Source organism: Nothobranchius furzeri, chromosome 3 (genome assembly GCF_043380555.1).
Source record: "Nothobranchius furzeri strain GRZ-AD chromosome 3, NfurGRZ-RIMD1, whole genome shotgun sequence".
Taxonomy (NCBI): domain Eukaryota; kingdom Metazoa; phylum Chordata; class Actinopteri; order Cyprinodontiformes; family Nothobranchiidae; genus Nothobranchius; species Nothobranchius furzeri.
Genome location: NC_091743.1, coordinates 92,285,669 through 92,310,668, shown reverse-complemented (window position 1 = coordinate 92,310,668; position 25,000 = coordinate 92,285,669). Strand labels below are relative to the sequence as shown.

Genomic DNA, 25,000 nt, shown 5'->3' with positions numbered 1-25,000 from the left:
ACTTTTGGAGCCGCCCCGATTCAAGACGGCTCACAGCAAATCCAAACACTCTAAAAATAAGACAAATGATCACATTTTCTAACATAACAATGCCTGTGATCTGATCCAGTTATGAAGGTTTATGTTTATTTATGTTTATGTTTATTTATTTAGCAGACGCTTTTATAAAAAAGGGACTTACAATCTATAACCCATAGGGCATGTTGTGATCTGTGGGGGAACCGGAGTACCCGGAGGAAACCCACACATGCATGGGGAGAACACGCAACTCCACGCTGAAAGGCTGCAGCCGAGTTTCGAACCTGCAACCTTCGTGCTGCGAGACAACAGTGCTAACCACTGCACCACCATGCAGCCCATTTAAAGGTAAATGGTGACTGGCCTGTATTTGATATAACGCCTTCTAGAGTCCTGGAGCCCCTCAAGGCGCTTTACAACACAATCAGTCATTCACCCATTCACACCCTGGTGGGGGTGAGCTACGAGGTAGCCACAGCCAGCCTGGGGCGCACCGACAGAGGCGAGGCTGCCAAGCGCTGGCGCCACCGGTCCCTCCGACCACCACCAGCAGGCACGGTGGGGTAGAAATCTGGTGTGATGCCTAATTTAGTCTAAACAATAAAATGTCTGATCTTGGACACTCAAGGCGGTCCTCAAGGACAAAGGGTTAGGAAGCACTGATCACTTTGTGGACAGATGAAGAAAATGTCTTTAAGGGATCCACAGTTTATCTTTGAAGATAAATCCATTCTATGTGTGGGCTAAAGCTGAGTGAACGTACTAAACCCGGCTGTGACGGTCGGGTTTACAGACAAGGAGCAAGAGTAATTGGTTTAACAGTGGCTGAGCTGAACTTGATATGAAATGCAGCGATACGCTTCGGTAAATGATGGGCCCTGATTCTAACCGTGACCATCTTCTCTTCTGATGCAGAGGGCTGAAACAACTGATGCTCGGTGAGGCTTACAACACGTCAAACACCTCCAGTAGATCCTCCGAGGGTTCTGCTTCTACTTGCAACCAGATGATTTCAGGGGCTTGAGTGTTTGGTGTCTTATTGCCAGCGTAGGAAATCATGTGAGAGTCACAAGATAATTGAAAGAGCATGAGAGTTATTGAGACAGTGCTACTGCTCTTCAGGTAGAGAGCGGGAAACACTCGGAGACAGCTTGACACCACACACACACACACACGCACACGCACACGCACGCACGCACGCACGCACGCACGCACGCACGCACGCACGCACGCACACACACACACACACACACACACGCGCGCGCGCGCGCACGCACGCACACACACACACACACACACACACACACACACACCACACGCACGCACGCACGCACGCACGCACGCACGCACACACACACACACACACACACACACACACACCGCTCACTGTCACAGGAAAACAGATTGTACTCTGAAATGCACGCAAACATGCTAGCCTGCAGGAATCCTTAAGACACCACACACAGACGGTTCATGCACACGCGTGCATCAGAACACACTTGAGAACGCAACATATTTTTCTTTTGGTAACCTAATCTGCAATGCAAAGCTGTGTGTGTGCGTGTGTGTGTGTGTGTGTGTGTGTGTGTGTGCGTAGAACAGAACTACACCCTGCCATACTTATCTGAGACTAGATATTGCTGGATGTATGATGTGTGCCCTTAAGGATAAAGCCAGAGGGATGTGGACAGCACGCCAGATAGCGGGTGAACACAGAGGCTGATTGAAGGACAAAAGCAGAAGTGCTGGATGACTGCAGAGAAAGTGAACGTGTGGTAAAGAAGTAAACAGATAATTTCACTTAAGTACTCTACAGGATGATGTGTTTGGTATTATATGAACGCTTGTTCTAGACTACATTTAACGTTTTACTGCATCTACATCAGACCAGAACATGATCTCTGCAGAAATGTGGAAATGAATCATCAATTAGAAAAATCTCCAGTTATTACAACATTAATCATTTCATTCCTTAAGCATCCGTTAAAGTATTCAGAAATACTTCAATAAAGATTTCTCCAGATTTTGTCTGTGGCTGAATGCAGACGGACCCATTACCAACTCACTGTTGGCATCATGTTGACTTCTCCGTCAGCTCCATGAGGGACGGAGACCATTAGCATGGACGGGTGGGTGGATATGCGATTATGTTGTGTTCTTTTGTATTTAAAAGACTTTTTAACACGGACTAATCTGTCCCTCGTTCTCCTCCACCTCTTCATGCACTCGCCACCTCTAATACCACGTTTCCCGTCATTTCCGTCCACAAATTAAAGGCTTGCTGTGTTTCTTCTCACTCCTCCAGTCACGGGGAAAATGGTAACACTAGGGGTTTTTCTGCGAGGTATTCTTCAAGCCGCTCCTCGTCTGCTGCTAGATATCCTCGACTCTCTTTGTGAGGGCACAATGGCGGCGCTGTAGACGACAGCGGCGTCCTGACCCATCACAAACTTGGGTTCTACGTCTTGACAGACGGATGTTCAAGAGAGCTCAACTCCGCCCGTCCTTGTGAGCGCGCTCCAGCAGGCTTGCCAGGACGGACTATGGCGTCGAGTGCATCCGTCCCAAGTTCATATCTCAAATAATTACACGTAAAACAATATTATTTTCACCTTTCTTCAGCCCTATAATGCTTCATGAGTCATTTCTGATCAATCTACTCTAAAATGACGGTGTGTATTTTCCCTAGTCACGGGGGCAGTACATACCTAAATCATCGCAGGTAAGCAGTATTTCTGTGTTCACGTCAGACCTTACCAACGGATGGCAAGTAGGGTCAAAAATCCCCAGGAGTGCAACCTCCAGAGAAATGACAAGCACATCAGTGAAGAGGTAAATGTGTAAAACAACCATGTTTAGGAATGGTGAAAGCTTTGTCGCCGCTTGTTACAAATGAGTAAAGGGTTTTTGTCCTCACGGGCTCCCGTAGAAAAACATGGCGTCTAATATGGCATCACCCAGGGACTCACCCCGGCTTTCCACCGGAGCCGTCAGCAGCACGTCATAGCTGCTGATAGGAACCGCTGTGGTCAACAGAACCGCTTCCACCGGAGCCGTCAGCGGCGCGAGTCGCCGCGTCTCGGGAGCAGCATGTCGCGACCCTTACGCGCCGGTTCTATTTTCTACGAGCTAAGGACTGCAGGTGGTCAGTGCCGTAGAAAGCTTGATTTTGAAAGACGGATGGAAAAAGGTCTGATAAAAGTGAACGTGGAAGAAATGAAAAAGGTGAACGCTGAAACATTTTCTTCCCTCTTGCTTCAATCACCCTTTAAAGTTGCGACAACTCCATCAGTAGAGTTGAGTAACAGGAAGACCTGGAACAAAACGATAAAAAGCACCTGCTCACTTCAGAACACCCAAATGGAAGGAAAGATGTGGACGGCAAGTTAAAAACTGAAGACGTTAGCTCAGAGACCTGAAAAGAGCTCTGACCAGAGAGCAGGAGGAGCGGCGGTATACACACTTATAGTTAATGGACTTGAACTTTACTTGAGGCAGGAGGTTGGGGAGTGATTACCGCCATTAAGATGCAGGAAGGAGGGATGTGTGTGTCGGTGTGAAAACGTGCACGGAGCATTGATTGTAACTTGTTAGTGTACTTGTGTGGGCAGGGATGTGCACGTGCACGTCTCTGTGCACAGCTCTGACCTTGAGTGTCAACCGGGACACACTTATCCACTTGTGCTGGCCTCTTTCCTTCCACTTTTTCAGCTTCTTTCCTTTATTCCGACACTTTACCTCTTCCTTCTACCTGAAGTAAAACTCATGAGAGCTTCAGTCCACTCAGGACGAAAGGTCAGAACTATTTCCTCTACTACTCATTGTGCCCCCCCCCCCCCCCCCACTTACATTGATTTCTCTCTCACACCCAGTCTTTCCTTATTTTATTACCAAGAAAATGAAAGCAATGATGTCATTTACAATAAAACTATTGTAGAAAGTATGTGGAACTAATGTCCATAATTGACCTACCTTTAACGATTTCAAACTGCTCTAAAATGGAAAATTGCTGTTTCCACTGGGTCATTCCACTTTAGATCAACAGTATACAACCCCACAGTGATACCATATCAATATCAAGTCATTGTGATGTTTCACTATAAACGAATAGATTTCATTGTATCACACTCACATTATTCTAATATTCAGTCATGTTTGTCCTTGACACGGGCATTTTAGACAGAATAACCTTCAACTGGAAAGTCTACCAAAACAGGAAATTATGCAGATTTCTTCAATCCAAACCATAAAAATGTAGTTTAAAGCAGTGGTTGTTAATGAGTGGGGCGTGCCCCCGATCGGAGATAACCCGCCAGAGAACACAAAGCAGATGCCATTTTCAACTCACTCCCACCCCTGCTCTGGAAACCCGACAGAAGGCAATAACTGAATTAGTTTGGTGCATTTTGTTACGACAATAAACCAATGTGGAATGTAAGGAATTTAATAGGGAGATGGGCAGGTATTATATACCAGCATCTCTAAACTGTGCACATTTCAGTTTTATAAGCCAAAGCAGTCTGGTTTAACAGAAGCACTGCTCTAACAGCATTTGTGGTGCAGGTATCGTGATGAGTCCAACACTTTGCAGATGACGCTCTCATTTATGTCTCTGACAGCTGATTGTGACTATGTCCAAAAAAATCTGGGAGCTGCTTAATCTACAAATGTGTTTTTTCTCTTTATTTATCCTGTTAAACACAGAAACTGCTCGTTGACACTGGCTTGGGATTTTAACTCATGCACTGCCAGCCGTTTCCTGATCAGAAGAGCCCTTCGCTGCCAGTGTTTCTCACGGTTTTCACTGTTTTTTTAAGAGTCAAAGAATGTTAAGCAGTAGGATGATGTCAACGCCAAAACTACTAAAACGAAGCGGAGACTCACCTCTTACATCAGGAAGAATCAGCGCGTTTCGAGTGTTATCCCTTCTTTCAGAATCCGTTGTCGAATTGTGATCGGCAGAAGCTTTTCCGGTTCGTGCCTCACTTTTTTTTTACAGCAGCGGCCCAAAACGATCTCCTACACATGGACGTTCTGCTTCCTGATCACGTGACGTGTGTCATATGCAGAAGAAGATCGGCTTTAGAGCTGGGATGTTTGCTCTCTCGGTGCGGGGGCTCGTTCCGACACCCACACAGTAAAAACATGCCAGTGATGACTTTAGTCATCAATGGCAGTGAATGAGTTAAAGGTGTGGTTCACTCGTCTAATCAATACATTTGCGGTGGTCTCTAGTAGGAATGAATGCCTTGTGAGTCGCACTCAGGGGGGGAAATATACTGGTGCGACATTTCCAGGAGCTAGCAGTTACCCACATCCCAGCTGAGCTTCAGAAAGCAAGAGTTAGAGTTTTACTTCCTATCGCTTGGACATCTCACCTCTGATTGGATAACAGCAACGCGACTGTTTTCTTTGCATCATTAATGTTTTACTTCCGAAAATAACACAAGCCTGGAGGAGTTCTGCCATGTTGTGAAGATGCTAATGCTAACGGTTAGCTTCTACAAGTCAAAATGTTCTCTGTTGTTTCCGGGGCGCTAAACCAACAACAGCATTCCCCGTCGCGAGTCAAAATGGATAAGTCCATGTGTGTTCAGTGACAGTGTGACATAGATCTGCCAGGTTTACCAAATGAAATTGAGTTTCACCTTCCATTTTCTATTAGAAGCTAATGCAGGAGATAGATGTAGGAGACTATTTTCATGTTCAGCCTGCACGAAAAACTCAGAGTGACCTTTAACGTCCAGGGGTCTCATTTATCAAACATGGCGTAGAATCCTTACTAAAACCGTACTTAAGCTCAGCAAAACAAAAGTTCTTACACCAAGCAGGTTTATGATCTATCAAACATGGAGGACGCACAGCTGCACGCAGCCTCCGCTTCATAAATCAGAGACCAACTAGAAAGGTTCTCAGCTGCTTTTTAGTCACATCCCGCCCTCACCACGCCCACTTACTGCCATAAATGGTCAATGCAAAGTGCCTTGTGGATCTCATGCATATACATAAGCCGGCTGTTGCAGCGCTCCGCCAATGACATGGCGACCGTAGATCAAGGCAGATCAAGGAAGCGCAATTTCACAAGCAGAAGTTGAGGCACCTGTGGGTGAGGTGGAGAAATGAAAGGAAGTGCTTTTGCAAAACTAATAATAGAAAATCCACGGAGTGGCACAGCGTTGCTGAAGCCGTCAATGCTGACTTCTTCAGAGAGATCTGTGGCGGGTATAAAAAAAAGGTCCAATCAGGATTCGATCCCCAGACTCTTGGGTGAAAGTCACACACGCTAACCAGTCACCCAAACAGAGATCTCACTTGACTGAGTAGCCAGGACACATGATCAATCGGGTCACAGTGACAGGACACACACTGTCACACACGCATGATGTTCTGTCTCACTCTGTCCCCCTGCTGATATTCTGCACTTCAGGCTGTGTGTGTGTGTGTGTGTGTGTGTGTGTGTGTGTGTGTGTGTGTGTGTGTGTGTGTGTGTGTGTGTGTGTGTGTGTGTGTGTGTGTGTGTGTGTGTGTGTGTGTGTGTGTGCAAGTGATAATGCTGCAGGATTTCATAACTGTATCTTCTCAGCAGCAGCACTGCAGGTGCTCGCCATGTCCAGGTCCTTAGTCAGCTTAAAGTTGCGCACATTTTTCTGATAAGTTTTCTTTATAAATCCCAAAGTATGCGTGGAAAGTTGCTTACGCAGTTTTCTGACCCCGTTTTGTGCGTAAGCTAGCTTGATAAATGAGGCCCCTGGAGATTTGTGCAGAATCATCATGTTCATGATCAAATTGAGATACTGAACAAGCTGCTGTGGCCAGCAATGAAAGCTCATCATATTATTGTGCTTTTTCATCATAAGGAATTTCTAGTTCAAACCTGACAAGCAAGATGCATCACCGGACAGAATCATCAGCGTTTGGAGAAGTCCAAATATTCCAACATACATCACAAAGGTGATACCACACATGAGAAATACTCTGTTAGAACTGACGACACACAAATGTGTCTTCAGAAGTTCGACGGTTGGCCTGGGCAGGAAATGGTACCAGTTGGTCAAAAACAACTGAACTCGCACCGCTTAAAGAGGACTGCCCTGCCCTGTATCTGATGGAAATCATTACCCATCACTATCACCCACCTACCGGCTTTCGCTCTGCCTGTCCTCTGGCAACGCTGTAATAGACTTTCAGCGTGGACGACAGCGTTTCCCTGGGACACCTTCCTACCAGTAATAAGACATTGCCTTAAGAGCTAAAACCTGCTCTGAGCCTCTTAGGTGTCGAGAAAACCCTTCAAAAGCTAATCTGTTCCAAACAGATCAGTGCTGTATTTATGTGCTCAAAGCTAAACACTAGATGGTTTTATCCATCTGACTAATCCCTGTCATTAGTAGATTCTGCCCCAAACTTCTACGACTTCAGCTCTCCGACCATGCTTGATCCCCTTTTTAATGACTGACTATTCGTAGCTACTGCAGAAACGTGCAAGATTTAGGACTGATTTTCATTTCAGCAAAGCAAAACAAGAATCAGACAGAACTGGTTATCCATGCAGACCTGGTAGAGTGTGTGGTTCTTGTCCTTGAAGCAGGGTATGAGGCGGGAGTAGATCTGCAGGCAGTAGTAGTAAGCAGCCAACTGGAGTGACAAGGCAGAGTGACACTGCTTCTCAAAACACCGGTTGGCATCTAATACCTGCATGTATAGGAGACCATTTGTGAGGCACAATCAACACACCTGTTTACATTGACAGTATATGCATGTCCTAAACTAAAAACTGTTATGATGTGAAGGATTTTTTATAAAGCATAAACCACTGATTCTTGTTTTAGACTAGAAGTGATGAAAGAAAGCAGCAATGATTTGGTCTTGGTTAAACTTGGACTATCAGCTCATCAGTGCTGCCAGATAGGGCTGGGTGATACGGCCCAAAGTCAGCATCACGATATATGGAGGATTTCACCTCCATAACGATAAATGGACGATAACTACAGGTATGCGCAGCAACAAAAGTTGTCCACTAGATGGGGCTGTCGCGTGTATTACTTTGAGTCACATTTTTACATGGTACAGCTTCTTAAAGGGACATGAAGGTTGCCAGCCTACACACATCTTTTCATGTTTTTATTATCAAATTTATTGATTTGGGAAAAATTATCTCGATAAGAGTCAGAAATTTCGATAACGATAAATTTTCGATTTATTGTCCAGCCCTTCTGTCAGAAGTAAAATGTCTTTAGGTAGGTGATCCTCAGCAGTTGAGATGCATTTAATTATGACTTTTACACAGAAACACACTTCAAATGACCTTTTAAAATGGATTTCCTGTTTCCAGGGGCCATCTGATCAAGAATTAAAGTAACACAAGATAGTATTTTAAACTCTAAGCTAGAGCTGTAACATTGATCTCAGTGATTGTGGAGTTAGAAACTTGACCAGTTTCATATTTGACAGCACTCTGCAGCACCCTGCTTACCAAAAACCTCACTTAACAGTTTTGTAAGGTTTCTATAGGGGGATCTCTTTATGTGCTTCAGAGTTGTTAGCCGTAATGCTAGCAATTAGCTTTTCAATTCACCAATCATCAACAAAAAGCACAAAAAGAAGAAGTTTGTTTTTTGTTGGCATCATGGTGGAGCCTGGGAGTAAAATTAAGCGAAATGTCTTTGGAGGTGAAGCAAAGAGCTAAAACCAGAGTGAACATCAGCACGACCTATGCTAGTTTGAGGGAGCTAAAGGAGGCTACAAAATCACGGACTGATGGTGCCCTGGCTTTGTTGCTACTGGACTTGTAAGTAATAATATTTTATTCCAACAGTGTGGATCTTTTTACTTCGTGGTTTTTTTATTTATTTATTTATTTTTAGTATTAGTTGGCTCATGTTACTGTTAGCTCATTGTTAGCACTAGCTACAGCTGTGGCAGGGTTGTTTGTGACAGTTGTAATTCCACTTTCAACCAGCAGGGCAGAGGAGCAGGAAACTGCTCAGAGTTACTTTAAGCTGGAAGAAGTAACTTCACAACAAACGAGGACCATTTCACCGTCACATGTACCCTGGATCTCACCAGCAGTCCATTTCTTTATTTTGTTAAGATTTTTAGAGGATGCTGCATACGTCGGTCATTGATAGATGTCACTACAATGTTAAGAAGAAGAAGAAAATATCATGTCTATAGCGCCTCTCAAAATAAAAATCACGAGGCGCTATAGAAATGATTATGAGTCATTCATAAAGGAGCCGTTGGTAACTAAAATGAAATAAAATAAAAACACAAACGGACATTAAATGTCCTCATCAGGAAACACGTGTGTGTGTGTGCGTGTGCGTGTGCGCGTGTGCGTGTGTGTGTGTGTGTGTGTGTGTGTGTGTGTGTGTGTGTGTGTCTCATCCACCTGAGGCAGGGCCAGTAAGTAGGACAAAGCCAGCATCATGTCCTTGGGAAAGGCATCATTGGCCAGCTGCAGCAAAACTAAAAAGAATTGAGGGATGAGAGAAAGAAGGACAAACATTTTAAATTAGCTGCTGGGAATAAAGAACCAACCTCTGGCCTCTAGGACAAGAAGAATTATCCAGTATTTGTTGAACAATGAACATAACTCGTCACTAAATTGTCCTATTGGGCTGTGGTGTATGCCTGCATACGTGTGTTACAGGATAATGTCTCCACTGAACAGAAACTGGTTCATCATTATAGCTCATAAGGAATCCTGGATGGATCCCGAGGGAACAACATCTGCGCCGGCGGGGCTTGGTTGTCTAACAGCAGGTCTGCCCTACAGGCCCTCAGTTAAGGAAATACAATTCTTATTCTGATTCGTTTGGTCCATACTGACATTATGATGAATTAAACAGACGCCTAACTGAGTTAAAGACTGCACTCACTAACAGACTTCCGCTGTCTGGTGGTGAATTTTTCCTGTCATCACGTTAAAATCAATAAGGAAGAAAGTTGCTGCAAAAGTAGAGAAAAGCTGCTACAGAAGCTCGGGAGCAGGAGCGCTGATGCTTGAAAAACAAAGAATCAGATGGAAAAAGGTTTACTGGATGCTGCACCACAGAGCGAGAGGGGGTCATAAGTAGAGAGAATGGAAGCAGGACTAAGGTGAGGTGAGCCGTCAGAGGCGGGTGGAGGCAGACGAGCACTTCCATCACAAAGACGTGGCAAAAATATCACAACAATAAGTGTTGTTTGGTAAATCGATGCTTTTGAGCTGATTTGGAATGTCAGCCTTCATGAGGTCAGCACAGCCTTATTATGGCCGTGCTGACCTCATGCCGAGGCTTGTGTCAGCAGGAAGTGATCTTCTCTGCATCCTGATGCGGCCCAACAGAGACGGGGCTTGGCGTGTGGTGGTGGTGCTGTCGTGAGAACAAGCTGCTGACAAATTCTTTCAATTCCTCACTCAAACAAATACTGAGATTCAGTAGGAGGATGCAGACACAAGTGGACAAAACCAACTTTGTATTGGGAAAAGAAGCCAGCACTTGTCAGGAAACAAGCGTAGATCATGGACGCCGCGTTCTGCAAGGTGTGTGTGAGAGCAGCGGTGGAGCCCACCTCCTCCTCTCCTACCCCCTGGGTTTCAATGAGCTACACCTCAGAATGAGCTGATTACATGCCTCTCTAAAGTTACCGATACCATCGGGACAGGGATTACCAGAGGGGTAAACACACACAGGCGCATGCACACGCTCAAAAGGAGATAACCCCGACTTTAAAGCACGCAATATTTCTGCTTGAGAGAGAGATGAAGGGGTAAACTGATAAAGAGTCACCTCACAGAAGAGGAAGGGATGTGCCTGAGACGGGGTGAGTGCATGTGTGTGTATGTGTGTGTGTGTCACCACATGCACTTGCTGTTCTGCTTCTGCGTCAGCTAAATCTGGCAGATTGTTAGCGGCACGGCGAGACTTATTACTATGTCACCTGTGCAGGCTGTGTGGAAAACAAGTGATTATGGCCCGGTCCGAACGCAGCCAGAGGCACCAGCCAATGCGGAGTGGGAGACTAGTTTGGAGCAGTGTGTGTGTGTGTGTGTGTGCGCGCGCTCACACCAAGAGCTTGTGTGTGCACCTTGCACGGCTCAATCGCATCAAGTCTCTTTCCACTTGTGTCATCATTAATTATCTCCGCCTTATCGGGGTCAGGTGAAAAATCAATACATTTATTTTCTCAAAGGCCATCTCCTGGTCTGTTTTTGAGGACGACTGGTGTGGCGTGCGGATGCACCGGTCATTAATCGAAGCTTGTTATCGGACACGCTGCCGTCCAGACCGGGCCTTTCCTCTTTCTCAACACGTCGCACTTCCCGAGCGGCTCCAGTGGGAAGGTGACTTTAAGGGGCAAGGGGGGTTTCCATCTGAATGACAACAGTGTCGTGAAACAGCCTGTGTTTGGTTGGAGCTGTGTGTGTGTGTGTGTGTGTGTGTGTGTGTGTGTGTGTGTGTGTGTGTGTGTGTGTGTGTGTGTGTGTGTGTGCGTGCATACTGACGACACAGCATGCTCTAGAAAAAACGTGCCTTGAATTCCTTTACGTGTGCACAAGAACACGTTTGCTCTTTATTTTTGTCGTGGCGTTATCCTGTTCAGCAGCTGTGCTCCATCACAGTGCGGCCTTGCTGTTTTGACCCGGTGCTATCTCTCTCTCATCACCGCAGCGATGAGTCATTAATTACGTTGACGTGGGACGCGTGACGACACATTCATTACCAATTTGAGGCCATTTCTCTCAGTGTTGTCCCACACAGAGGTGAGACAGATGAGAAAAAGCAAAAATGGAGGGGATACTGCACCTGCTGCAAATCCCACAGCTTGTGGTTCATCCACAGGTAAACTAAGGTAACATCAGTTTTTTTATTGGAGGGAAAAACATTAAAGGTGCATGAGGTAAGACTGACATCTTGTGGTCAAATGTGGATACTGCAGACCAAACATCAAAACAAACAAGCCCACTCTGAGCAACGGATGCCACTTACAGATCAGCGCCAGTAGACTCGAGATGACAAGCAATGACAAGTCACACACAGCAAGCTGATGAGTAGATTAATACTTTTCACTGAAATATCAAGTTGTAGGTAATAGAAAAAAGCTTGAGATGTTTTAACGTTAGCCTCTGGCCTTCTTTACCCAATAGGATAAAACAAAAAGATGCCATGGTTTCTTAGGCCTGGAATACACTTGATTTGAAGCGTTGTTTGTGTGCATCCCCCGAAAATAACGTGGCAATATATGAATAACCAGTAGGCGGAGTTGACAACACCAGTGCCACCATTGTCACTCCGTCTCTGGTTTAGAGGTCTTTCATACCATCTACGATACCACTGATATATTTCTTTCTGCCGTTATATCAAAATGAACCAGTTACAGATCTCTTCTTATTGACACCATGTTTGTTTTGGTTGGACCATACAAACCCGGTCTGAGTTCTCTACTGTGCCCCCCAGTGGAACACTCCAGTACTATGTACAGTGCAGCAGCAAGTATGTGAACAAAGACGCAACCTGCTACCTGCATCAGTGCGAGGTTAAAACGCAGTTATGCTCCAGACCTCACGGGTAGGGCCGTGCTGATCTATCAAAGCTCGCTGATCGTAGAACTGTCTATATGCACTCTATCACCTGCGCCATTATTTCTGGACGGGAACACTTTTTTTCTATTTGGTAGTCTGTTTCTGTCAGCAAAACAGACGCACCGTTGAACCAATCAGAGCAAGTTTAAGGCAGTGTGTTGGTTTGTTTAGGTGGGGTGCTCGGTAGAGCTGAGGAAAATAATCTAATAACAAATGCATTAAGATGCGGACATAAACAATTATGAATCTTTGAAAAAGGACAACATTATGGATTATAGCGGCTAGCCGCTAGCATTAGCCACTAAATTGCTGAGTCTCCAAGTGGTTGTTACATAAATTCCCACGTGTCTGCTCGAATGCGGAACCTCTGGGTCAACGTTCTGCTCTAAACTTTGCATTTGGCTTTGTGGCTTTTATTAGTTGGGGAAGTTCGTGCGTCCTTAAGCGAGCTTGTTCACCATGGCTGCCGACCGGAGCTTTGTTTATGCCAAACCCCTCCCCGCATTGTCAAGAAACAGCTACAAGGAGCAGTGAGGTCAAAATAAGAGTGCGGAATAAGGGGTGTAATCTAGATTAGAGGATGCATCATGAATTGAGCTTAACATGATAGATTTTATTCTCTGGACAAGAAAAAATTAATGGAAATATTGTGGATGACAGGATATGAGCCACCTCTAGACAGAACTAAATTTATTTTACAATTATTATGAATATATAATTAAATTAAAGTGCCTGTGGGACATAAGAGAAATGTATCTCTAGCTCTCAACTGGGACTGGACAGACAGACAGATCGATATGTCGATCGATTGATATATCGACCGACCGACCGACCTACCTATCGACAGACAGACAGACAGACAGACAGACAGACAGACAGACAGACAGACAGACAGACAGACAGATAGATAGATAGATAGATAGATAGATAGATAGATAGATAGATAGATAGATAGATAGATAGATAGATAGATAGATAGATAGATAGATAGATAGATACATAGATAGACAGACAGACAGACAGAAAGACAGACGATAGATGATAGATAGATAGACAGATAGATAGATAGATAGATAGATAGACAGACAGATAGACAGACAGACAGACAGACAGACAGACAGACAGACAGACAGACAGACAGACAGATAGATAGATAGATAGATAGATAGATAGATAGATAGATAGATAGATAGATACATAGATAGACAGACAGACAGACAGATAGACAGACAGACAGACAGAAAGACAGACGATAGATGATAGATAGATAGACAGATAGATAGATAGATAGATAGATAGACAGACAGATAGACAGACAGACAGACAGACAGACAGACAGACAGACAGACAGACAGATAGATAGATAGATAGATAGATAGATAGATAGATAGATACATAGATAGACAGACAGACAGACAGATAGACAGACAGACAGACAGAAAGACAGACGATAGATGATAGATAGATAGACAGATAGATAGATAGATAGATAGATAGACAGACAGACAGACAGACAGACAAACAGATAGATAGACAGATATACAGATATACAGACAGACAGATAGACAGATATACAGACAGACAGACAGACAGACAGACAGACAGACAGACATATAGATAGATAGATAGATAGATAGATAGATAGATAGATAGATAGATAGATAGATAGATAGATAGATAGATAGATAGATAGATAGATAGATAGATAGATAGATAGATAGATAGATAGACAGACAGACAGACAGACAGACAGACAGACAGACAGACAGACAGACAGACAGACAGATATACAGATACAGTAATCCCTCGCTACTTCGCGGTTCGTTCATCGCGGATTCGCTGCTTCGCGGATTTTTTCTTTGGAGCATTTTTCAGGGGGAATTCGCAGATTTGCGGTATTTTTCACTGATTCGCGGTATTTTTCTATGCGAAATATCAAGAAATTCTAGTTTTTTTTTCATCAATTTCATCATAAAATGCACTTTTTGTAATAAAACTAAAAAAAAACAAGTTAAAAAAAATTTTTCTTGAGTTTTACCCACAAAAAGAGAATGTGATCATACGATAATCCAATAGGGCGCGTGGTTTCACAGACGCGGAAGTGATAGCGTCGGTGAAACGCCGGCTGATCTAGGAAACCCCCGAGCGTTCGAGCGTCAACGAAGTGACACGGAAATGCCGGGCTTTCCAGAAGTAAGTAAGAGAACTTACTGTGAGCTGATAGTTCGTTGGATTGATCGGTAGGTTGGAAACTCTGATCATGAATCTGAAGAAACGATGACTGAGTGGTGAGCTGGAAAGGCGACTTCCGTTTATAGCCGCGGTTTGTGACGTAGGTGCGACGTGAAGGGAATCCCCGCGAGGGGCATGCTGGGAGTCCCTACTTCGCCGATTTTCACCTATCGCGGCCAGGTCTGGAACACATCTACCGCGATAAACAAGGGATTACTGTACACAGATAGATAGACAGATAGACAGACAGATAGATATAGCCTTGTCTGTGCGTTCATGCAGCAGTCAGAAAAGAAACGAAGACTAAAACACAACAGCACCGATGCCCTAAAAGGTGTCGACTATTTGGTCTGTGAGTCTTACTTTTTCTGTAAATTTTCCACGAGAAGTGCACACGCAGCAACACGTTAGCACAAACCAACAATCAAACATTTTATAACAATCTTGTGTGGGAAAGTGATCCAGTGGAAAGAAACAGATTTGAAAAGGTCTTAAACGTTGGATTAAAACTGGGATTTATCGCCACCTAGTGGTGGAGCTTTGATTACATGTTTACTTGTTTTTGCTGATCATTGAGGCCTCTGCAGCCACTTCTTACCCTCTGTAGCAGGAAACAAGGTCTTCCCTTCACTTTTGGCCTCAGCCAACTTCCCCGTCCTCAACAAGACCTCGGCAAAGTTTTCCTGCGGCATCTCGTTGTAGGACGAATAAACATCTTGAGTCTAAACACACACAGAGTGATGAAGCACTTTTCGTTAAACACAGAAACACGTATCAAAAGGAAAAGCAGCAAGAGATGTGGTGAGGATGACAGAGCAGCTTTACGATTATTGTGCAGCGTGTTCTCCAAGTGTGCGAGCGGCGGACGATGGCCGGCCTCGGAGTTTCAACGCCGGCTGTCTTTATCTCTCCATTCATCGCCGTGTCTGCATTTATCTCTAAACCTGTCTCTTTCTCTGCCTCTGCTCTTGTTCTATTTGCTGCGACGTTTATGGTAAAGAAAAACCATCCCGCTGATCCGCCACAGACAGACGGACGCAGGCAGGCAGCAGTTATTGTTAGACGGATGATGGAAGCTGGATCAACGCTGGAGATGAGGTGAAGGAGGAGATTTGAAGAGGCCTATTAAAACATCACAAGAGGAGACAGCTTGGCCTTTTCTGTTTCTCCTCGTGTCCACTCCTTCAGCTAGCTGAATGATGTGTGTCTTTAGGCCTGGGGTGACTATTTTCTTAGTAGGAAGGTCAATCTACTCGTTTTCGTTGCAGTCATGCGGCAGCTGGCTCGCTGACAGGAGAACACCAGAAGAGAAGGAGGAAGAAAACCGCCAGAAAAGCACAACTTTCTGCAGTTTTTATTTTTATTTATCATTTTTGGACTCACCTCTGGACTCACAGAACTTAAACTCCTCAAGGTTCAACAGGAAATAAGCAGTAGAAATTTTCTAGTTTTGCTGCGGTTCGTTTGAGCACCAGCCACCAGGCCTGGTTGCCACGCCCAGTCCAGCCCTCGGCACCTGCAGCTAGGCCGGGCTCAGCCTCTGGCTTCTATACCAGCTACCTGGTCTGCTACCTTCCTGCAGGACTTCCCTACTTCAAATGAAAACTGCAGGTGGTTATTCTCGTCGTCTACGAGACACGTTGCTGCTTTCGGTCCCGTTTGTACGTACCGAACTTGGAAAGAGAGCTGTTGCCCATTCAGCCGTCAGCTTGGGATGAGTTGCAGGAAAAATGGAAGACGACAGATTTTATTTCATTGAATGTTTTTAAATCTAAACTAAGAAATCTTGAGAGCAACTCAATAACATGCAACTGTTGTTATTTTTGGGCTTGTTTAAAGTTTGAAACGTTTTACTTGGATTTTTTATTCTAGATAGTTTTCGTGCAAGTTTAAATAGTAAATGATGTCTTGTATGTGTGTGTGGGTTAGGGTTGCTGCAGGACTCCCTTGAAAAAGAGCTTTTACATCTCAATGGGACTTTTTTCCTGGGTAAATAAAGGTTAAATAAAAAAATAAAAACTAATTTCTTTCTTTTGCTTTTCTTTAATTCCCACAACTCCATGGTTCACACACACCTGTCCTGCTCTATTGCACACATGCACGATAAGTTGGCACCTTATTTTGGGCCATTCTGAGTTTTGCTGACTCCTGCACACTCAGTTCTGGAATTATGCTTCCTTCTGCGTGACGTTAGTGCTCCCAAAGTGCTTCTGACACAACAATTACTTAGCCTGAAATCAATATTCATTTTGTCTCCATGCTGTTTTTGAAGGAATGTTTAAGTCATCGGGGGAGAAAAGAAAAAAATCTAATTAAACACCCCGAGCCATACGTCCACTCAGACATTTTCTGCTTTTTACGAAGATGGCCCGAGGTATGAAATAGTGAGGCGTGACACAAAATGGTCCTGAGCCGCTCACCGGGTCCACGTAGGGGTCCTCCACGAGGTCCTGATAAAAGGGGCTGCAGCCTTGGAGCTCCAGGTTGGAGTTTCCACACACCCCTTCCTGGCTGCCGGCCCCTGTGCCGGGACCCTGTGGAGCCATCAAAACATCATTAAACTTTCACAAGGTGCCCTCAGCACAACCACCCTGCTCTCTCTCTCCCTAACACACACACACACACACACACACACCCACACACACACACACACACACACACACACACACCCACCCATACCCACACACACACACACACACCCACACACACACACCCATACCCACACACACACACACACCCATACCCACACACACACACACACCCACACCCACACGCACACACACACACCCATACCCACACGCACACACACACACACCCATACCCACACACACACACACACACACACACACACCCACACACACACGCACACACACACACCCATACCCACACACACACACCCATACCCACACACACACACACACCCACACACACACACCCATACCCACACACACACACCCATACCCACACACACACACCCATACCCACACACACACACACACACACACCCATACCCACACACACACACACACCCACGCCCCCCCCCCCCCCACACACACACACACACACACACTTGGCAACAATCCGCATATTTTCTCTTAAACCCGTGACAACACGCCCCGCCCCAGCAGACAGCATCGTGGTGACCGCCTGCCAGCGTAAACTCTGAAATATTCAGCAGGAGAGTAAATTAATGATGCACAACGTGAACTCTGGATTTGTTTTAGATCAAGTCTGAGTACGAAGACAAAAGATGGGAACGCACAGGCAGATACACTATAAGTTTATAACCAAGGAGTTAAATAAAATATAACCTCTAGCTGGAGCTGTGTCTCTATCTCAAAGTTCTGCACGCCAGCTTACTGGCATCAGCAGTCGGCGTGCTCTTACTGGGAGAGGATGGAGGTAGCTGAGGGACTCCTTCCACCAGCGGTGGTCACTGACTGCAGAGAGCACAGCCTTGGTGGTCAGTCCAGTGGTGGACAGCACTTTCATGGTCTTTGCGGTGGTCCTGTGCAGCAGGTCACCTGCTGTCCCCACAGCAGAGCCCTTGGAAGGGGTGCTGGTCTGGAGAAAAGAGGTGAGAAAATAAAAGGAAAATTAAAAGAACTGTGGTTTTATTTGCAACGGCATCATTAGCTGTTCTTCTTGCCATTTTGTTTCCAACATGTAGAAATGGTGATTTGAATGTGAAAAACTTGAGTGGAGACTTTGCACCTGCAGCAGCAACGGTTGTACGACTCTTGAGTTGGCTGCATGATCTGTGTTTTATGAGATTTACGGTAATTGTTTCCTGACTCATAAGAAATGTCCTGTAAACAACCTGGAGGCTGTTATTTGCAGGTTTACACAAACAGAAATGTCTGTAAACAAGTGCTGGTGTGGGGAAAAACGTTTTTGACTGCAAAGGTTTCATTTAAAGAATGTTGTCATTCATATTTGTCTCAAATGAATCACAGTCTGCATGAATCTGAATCAGTCTATAAGCTGGAGTTCGTGTCTAAACAAAAGACTCATCCAGCAGAGCTGACTCTTCGGTCTGCGTGCACGTGTTGTTTCACACAGCAAACCTGCACACGTGTGTGAAAAAGGTGACAACTAACCCCCACCCCCAGGTTTGGCACACTGTCTCTGTGACTGTGATTGGTCAAATGAAGACATGTGACACGCGATTCATTTTTAATTATTATTGTTCTCATAAAGGTTGATGAAACCCGACCAAAGACCCCCCCACCAACAACACTAGAGCCCTGCACTGAAGCCCTAGGCCCTTGGTTCGGGCGCCTTTATTTTTAATCGAATTAATTAAAAAAAATTGAAACACTAAATCACCCAAGAAAAGATTCCCATCTGAACATCTGAGCTGCTCAGCGCAGCTCGCTGTCAGCGTGTACTACTTAAGGTCCACAGCGAGCTGAAGATGTGGAGAGGGGCTTGGAGCGCGTCGCAGAACCAGAGCACATGCGGGAAGATTCCTCCCACTGAAGCGAGTGTTTTCCAAACCCGGTCTCTCAGAGAGACTTGTCACTTAGAAAATGTTCCCTGATGATGAAACTTTGGCTGAATAGCGCTTGTTCCTGTCTCCAATGAGGCGACACATCCAGGAGCCGTCTGAGGAGAATCCCAGAATCTCACATCCTCTTCAGCTCAGGAAGCGCCTATGATTACGCACAAGCGTGACGCGTCAACCCGGTCTCACAGTAAGACCGGGTTGGACCTGTTCAGGTTTACACAGACAATCTTTACATTTAGAATTAGCTTACAGATGTAAAATTAATGCAGTAAAATATAAAGCATTTTATTTAAATATCCATTCATTATTTTACAAGCACAGAGAGCCGCATCAGATGGATGGAAGAGCCGCGGGTTGCCGACTCCTGACTGAAACGCAGCAGTAGAGCTCTGCGCGGGACTGTTTTCTTCATCCCGCTCCTGCCCGCTCCGCTGGATTTCTGACCATTACCGCCTGTAACTGCAACGTGTGTGTGTTACACTCCCGCCCGCACCTGCAGCGTGCATGTCTACTCCCGCCCGCAACCGCAAAACTCGGCGCAATTATTACCTCACAATAAAAGAGATGTATTGAGTTTGCGTCCTCAACATGTCATTTTATAGGCTGTACCGGGGGTCGGCAACCCGCGAACTGTTCTGTTTTCTTGTGAAAATTGTTGGAAAGAGATCAAATTTAACTTGATTACCACCAGAGCCAGTGCGCCGTCATCTCCGTGACGGTAAACGAGGGAAAAACAAATGGATCGGATCCTGCACGTCTTTTAACACACTGGTCAGGATTGACGCACTTAGTTTTCATTTAGTTGGTTAAAAAAAAAGTCGGGCTCGGGTCGATCCAGAGAATCCTGAAAACCTTTTTGGGCCGGGTCGGGTTGGGGCTCCACCCCCTCGGGCCGGGCCGGACACGGGCTCAGATTTTAGTTCCGTGCAGGGCTCTAAACACCACCACCCCCACCCCCACCACACACCCCCACCCCCACCAGACACTTCAGAATGTCACAAACCCTTAGAAGGCCGGTGTTTTCCACTTCCTGTTCAGCCTCTGGGATGACAGGCTCCATTTGATAGTTGACGGCGTGGTACAACACCTGCACGTTGGGTAGAAGAGTGGAGGTTTTAAATGAAAGGAGCTGACACTGGCGCCGTTTGTTTACATTCAAATATGGAGTGGAGAGAAAGCATGGGTAGAATGAACATTAGTACGTTTCTGGGGTTAAAGGTCATGAAATTAGACATCTAACTCGGGATTATCATGAACAGACCCCGTAGGTGAGCTCAACTCTGCTTTTACAAACGAAATATCCCAACACTGTCAAGTAAATGAATCAAAACTCTTTAAACAACCGTGAGCACGACACACACAACAGTCAGATCTGACTGGATGCTTTTGTCACTGACCTGAGTCTGCAGGTCGCTGGAGGCAGCCAGGAGGGCGTGGATGCTGTCCGGGGGACAGTGAGTGAGAGCGAAGGCTAACAGCTTCTGCCGAGCCTCCAGGTCCGCGTAACCCTCGCACTGTCCGAGCAGACTGCACACGCCCCACGCCGGACTGTAACCTGGAGGGAGAAGAAAGGAACGAAGGAAATGACAGCAAGAGGAGGACAATACAGACATGAGAAGGGCGTTCCTCTATCTCCGTAATAACAGCAGTGATCAACACTCGCAGTGAAACTGAGGATTATATAATAATATGTGACCGTACCAGCCTGTGGGATATTAATACACACTAAAAGTAATGTAACCTTGATGCAGGTATCAGCTCTGTAGTAGCCGTGCTTCCAATCACTCCAGCGTTATCTCGTTTCAACGTGCCACCTTGACTTTGTTCTTACAAAAATTCTAATAATCCGTCTGCGGTAAAAGACGGAAAGCTGCGTCTTATCTGATCATAGCGTCTCTCTCAGAAAGACGCGTTTTCCTGACGTGCAAAACTTCAGTAACTGGAAACAGAGACGCAGAGATGCATCACTGACTATATAAATGCACCGTTCATTCATGCTTTCATTTTAATTTGTTATTTCATTCCCTTTGGGAGAAATTCAAAAACAGCCAAACGTAAAGTACAACCCAGCCAACATCCACGGGGAACTATTTACAGGACGACTAAACAGACTTACTAATGATCTAAAACTGCACTTAGAAATGAACAAACTGTGATTTTGTAAACCAGTCAGCCTTCAGAGGACTCTGCGTTGCTGAATTTATAGACTTTGGAGCCTTTTAACTGCCGTCTATTTGTTCTTTTTAATGGAAGCCCTTGTTTTTATTAATCCGACAGACTGAAATGATTCTAACTCTAAAACGCGACTCGTTCTTTTGGCTTTTGCAAAATGTCAGCGGCTGCTCTTACAAGTTATTGCACTAGTTCATGCTTTTTATCATCAGACAGATCTTTCCTCCTCATTATATTACATGAGCTCTATAAATAGCCAGAAACCTACATCTTCATTTAGAGTTCATTTTAAGATCACTTAAAGCTCCCTGGTTTGACAACGATGCCAGTTAGTGAGGAAATATTAGAAAAATACCAGTTTCGTTTACTAAAACGTTACTGATTTATCACCAGGATGATAATTTAGAAAAATCTGGAGCTTCTTCGCAGCTTCGTACTGGATTTTGCCTCAGCATTGACCACAAACCTGCAGCAATGAGGTCCTGACAGTGGATGTAGGAAGCCTTGAAGTCCAGACATTTGAGAGCTTGCTCTGCTAACAAGGTCAATACTTGACCTCTTCGCTTTGCTTCGTTATCACCTGGAAACACAAACACACAAACACACTTACACCCCAACTAGGACACCTAACGTCTCATTTTTCTAAATCTTGACAAGTGGACAGCATTCTTTTGAGCATTAGAGCAGCTTCTGCACTAATTTCCCTACATACAGGTCCATCTAAAAATATTAGCATATTGTGATGAAGTTCATTATTGTCTGTAATGTACTGATAAACATTAGACTTTCATATATATTAGATTCATTACACACAACTGAAGTAGTTCAAGCCTTTTATTGTTTCTAATATTGATGATTTTGGCGTACAGCTCATGAAAACCCAAAACTCCTATCTCAAAAAATTAGCATATCATGAAAAGGTTCTCTAAACGAGCTATTAAGCTAATCATCTGCATCAACTAATTAACTCTAAACACCTGCAAAAGATTCCTGAGGCTTTTAAAAACTCCCAGCCTGGTTCATTACTCAAAACCACAATCATGGGTAAGACCGCCGACCTGACTGCTGTCCAGAAGGCCATCGTTGACACCCTCAAGCAAGAGGGTAAGACACAGAAAGACATTCCTGAACGAATAGGCTGTTCCCAGAGTGCTGTATCAAGGCACCTCAGTGGGAAGTCTGTGGGAAGGAACAAGTGTGGCAGAAAACGCTGCACAACCAGAAGAGGTGACCGGACCCTGAGGAAGATTGTGGAGAAGGACCGATTCCAGACCTTGGGGGACCTGCGGAAGCAGTGGACTGAGTCTGGAGTAGAAACATCCAGAGCCACCGTGTACAGGCGTGTGCAGGAAATGGGCTACAGGTGCCGCGTTCCCCAGGTCAAGCCACTTTTGAACCAGAAACAGCGGCAGAAGCGCCTGACCTGGGCTACAGAGAAGCAGCACTGGACTGTTGCTCAGTGGTCCAAAGTACTTTTTTCAGATGAAAGCTAATTTTGCACGTCATTCAGAAATCAAGGTGCCAGAGTCTGGAGGAAGACTGGGCAGAGGGAAATGCCAACATGCCTGAAGTCCAGTGTCAAGTACCCACAGTCAGTGATGGTCTGGGGTGCCATGTCTAATGTTTATCAGAACATTACAGACAATAATGAACTTTATCACAATATGCTAATTTTTTGAGAAGGACCTGGCTATCAATGTCCTTTAGCTGCATTTTAATTTAAAGGTGCAATATGCTAGAATAAAAACAGTCTAATGACTCATCATATAGAGCTCCGGACCCCACGTGACTCTCAGTTAGTAGACGCCATATTGGCAGGTAAAAGAAGCTAAACAAACACGGATCTTAACCATGAACGTGAACGGGATCAGCTTGGATTTTACTTCGTCGGAGTTTACTTCACACTTTAAAACCGAATAAATTGTTTTATATAGTCAGAAATTAAATAGACTAAACATCTCCGACCCTTACCGTGCCCCTGGGATACTTTTTAAAAACGCCAGAAGCTGTCGGAGCGGACTTCTTACCGGACCTGGCCGGGGAACCCCTTGGGATTTACCTGGAGGAGCTGGCCCAAGTGGCTGGGGAGAGGGAAGTCTGGGACTCTCGACTTAGGCTGCTGCCTCCGCGACCCGACTCCGGATAAGCGGATGAAAATGTATGGATAGACAAATAACATAGATGTACATGTAAGTAGTTTAAATAGAGTGCTGTGCTGTTTGAATGTATAAACTGAACGCCAAGAGAAATCACTAGTTTGATTGTTTTCCGTGAATAAAATAAATATGTCAGGCAGGAGCGTCTCAGGATCTGTCTGAGATCTGTCTCGGTGAGACAGATAACAGCAATCCAAAGTGCTTTTTATGTGTGATCTGACAACTGATCAACCATTGGTTAAAAATTAAATACAGCTTAGCCGGTCAATTGCTGTGATCATAAAACACGTAAACGGCAGCACGCAGAACTCACGAGGCAACGTTTTACGTGATGTTTACTTGTTGCTATGAGTAATAAGACAGGAAAAGCCACGCCAAAATAAGTTTAGGAAGCCCACTAAGAATCATAATAAAAGCATTTAAAATAAATACCATACACAGTTGAGGAAACGTTGGTTTAAGTACCTGATATGAAGCGGTCGCTGCATAAGTGAAAACCTTTACTCTCGGGATCCCACAGTTTCATTTCAGCCCGGTCACTAGCGCGTTTTATTACAATGATCCAACGTTTGCGGCGCTCCGGATCTTGGGGAATCCTGTAGATGGCTCATTCCTTATGTCGTCCGTGTCTGTTCTGCATCCTGGGGCACAACAGGAATCTACCATATTTCCTGTCTGATTGAGTTTTCTGACAATAACAAATAGTCCAGCTGCGGGCTTCTGCCTGCCAATATGGCGCCGTTTCGATTTGAACTGTTGCATGCCGGGAGAAGTGACGTCAGCTCCCGGAGCTCTATTGGAAGGAAGGTTATACTGAAACATATTTCATTCTCAGCCAGCTGCGTGGTTGTCAGTTTTTCTCCTTTCAAAATAAAGGATGGAGGAACGTAGCTACTGTTTACCATCGGTAAGCGTGAGGTTGCCGTGTCTCTTGAGCACTAACCCCGGTTTCACACAGAAAGCATCAACGTCAACATCACTGCTTCAAATAGAATCCATTATAGCCAATGGGGTGTTTCAAACCACCCGCGACGCATCAATTTTCAGGCGCATCCCAGAAGCCTAAAGAAAGGACTGAGTTCTATTTTTACCGCGAGCCGCTTCTGGGACACGTCAAGTTAGCAGTTAACATAGGGCTAGACAGGAAATCACGTGATTTTATTGAAAAATCCCTGGTAATTTTCTAAATAAAAATACTGCAGCGATGCGATTTCATATATATGAAGCTTACGTGTGACCCAACGGCTTATTTGCTCCCAGTATGTTCCAAAAGTGCAGCGGTGTGTTTTCATGGCTTAATTATGGCAGTGGATATGGTAAATGGTAAATGGTCTGTATTTGATA

The 25,000-nt window shown here is 44.9% G+C and overlaps 1 protein-coding gene across 2 annotated transcripts in view; it reads right to left on the bottom strand.

The window, feature by feature from the left end:
- Positions 1–25,000, bottom strand: part of nbas (NBAS subunit of NRZ tethering complex) — a 283,815-nt gene that overhangs the window by 136,934 nt on the left and 121,881 nt on the right. For both annotated transcript variants that reach the window (XM_054733731.2, XM_054733732.2), the window contains exons 34-41: positions 21,967–22,080; positions 20,726–20,883; positions 20,332–20,415; positions 18,206–18,382; positions 17,239–17,352; positions 15,417–15,540; positions 9,410–9,486; positions 7,573–7,710 (exon numbers count right to left, since the gene is read on the bottom strand). In XM_054733731.2, coding sequence (XP_054589706.1) covers positions 7,573–7,710; positions 9,410–9,486; positions 15,417–15,540; positions 17,239–17,352; positions 18,206–18,382; positions 20,332–20,415; positions 20,726–20,883; positions 21,967–22,080 — 986 coding nt within the window. The remainder of the gene's footprint in view (positions 1–7,572; positions 7,711–9,409; positions 9,487–15,416; positions 15,541–17,238; positions 17,353–18,205; positions 18,383–20,331; positions 20,416–20,725; positions 20,884–21,966; positions 22,081–25,000) is intronic.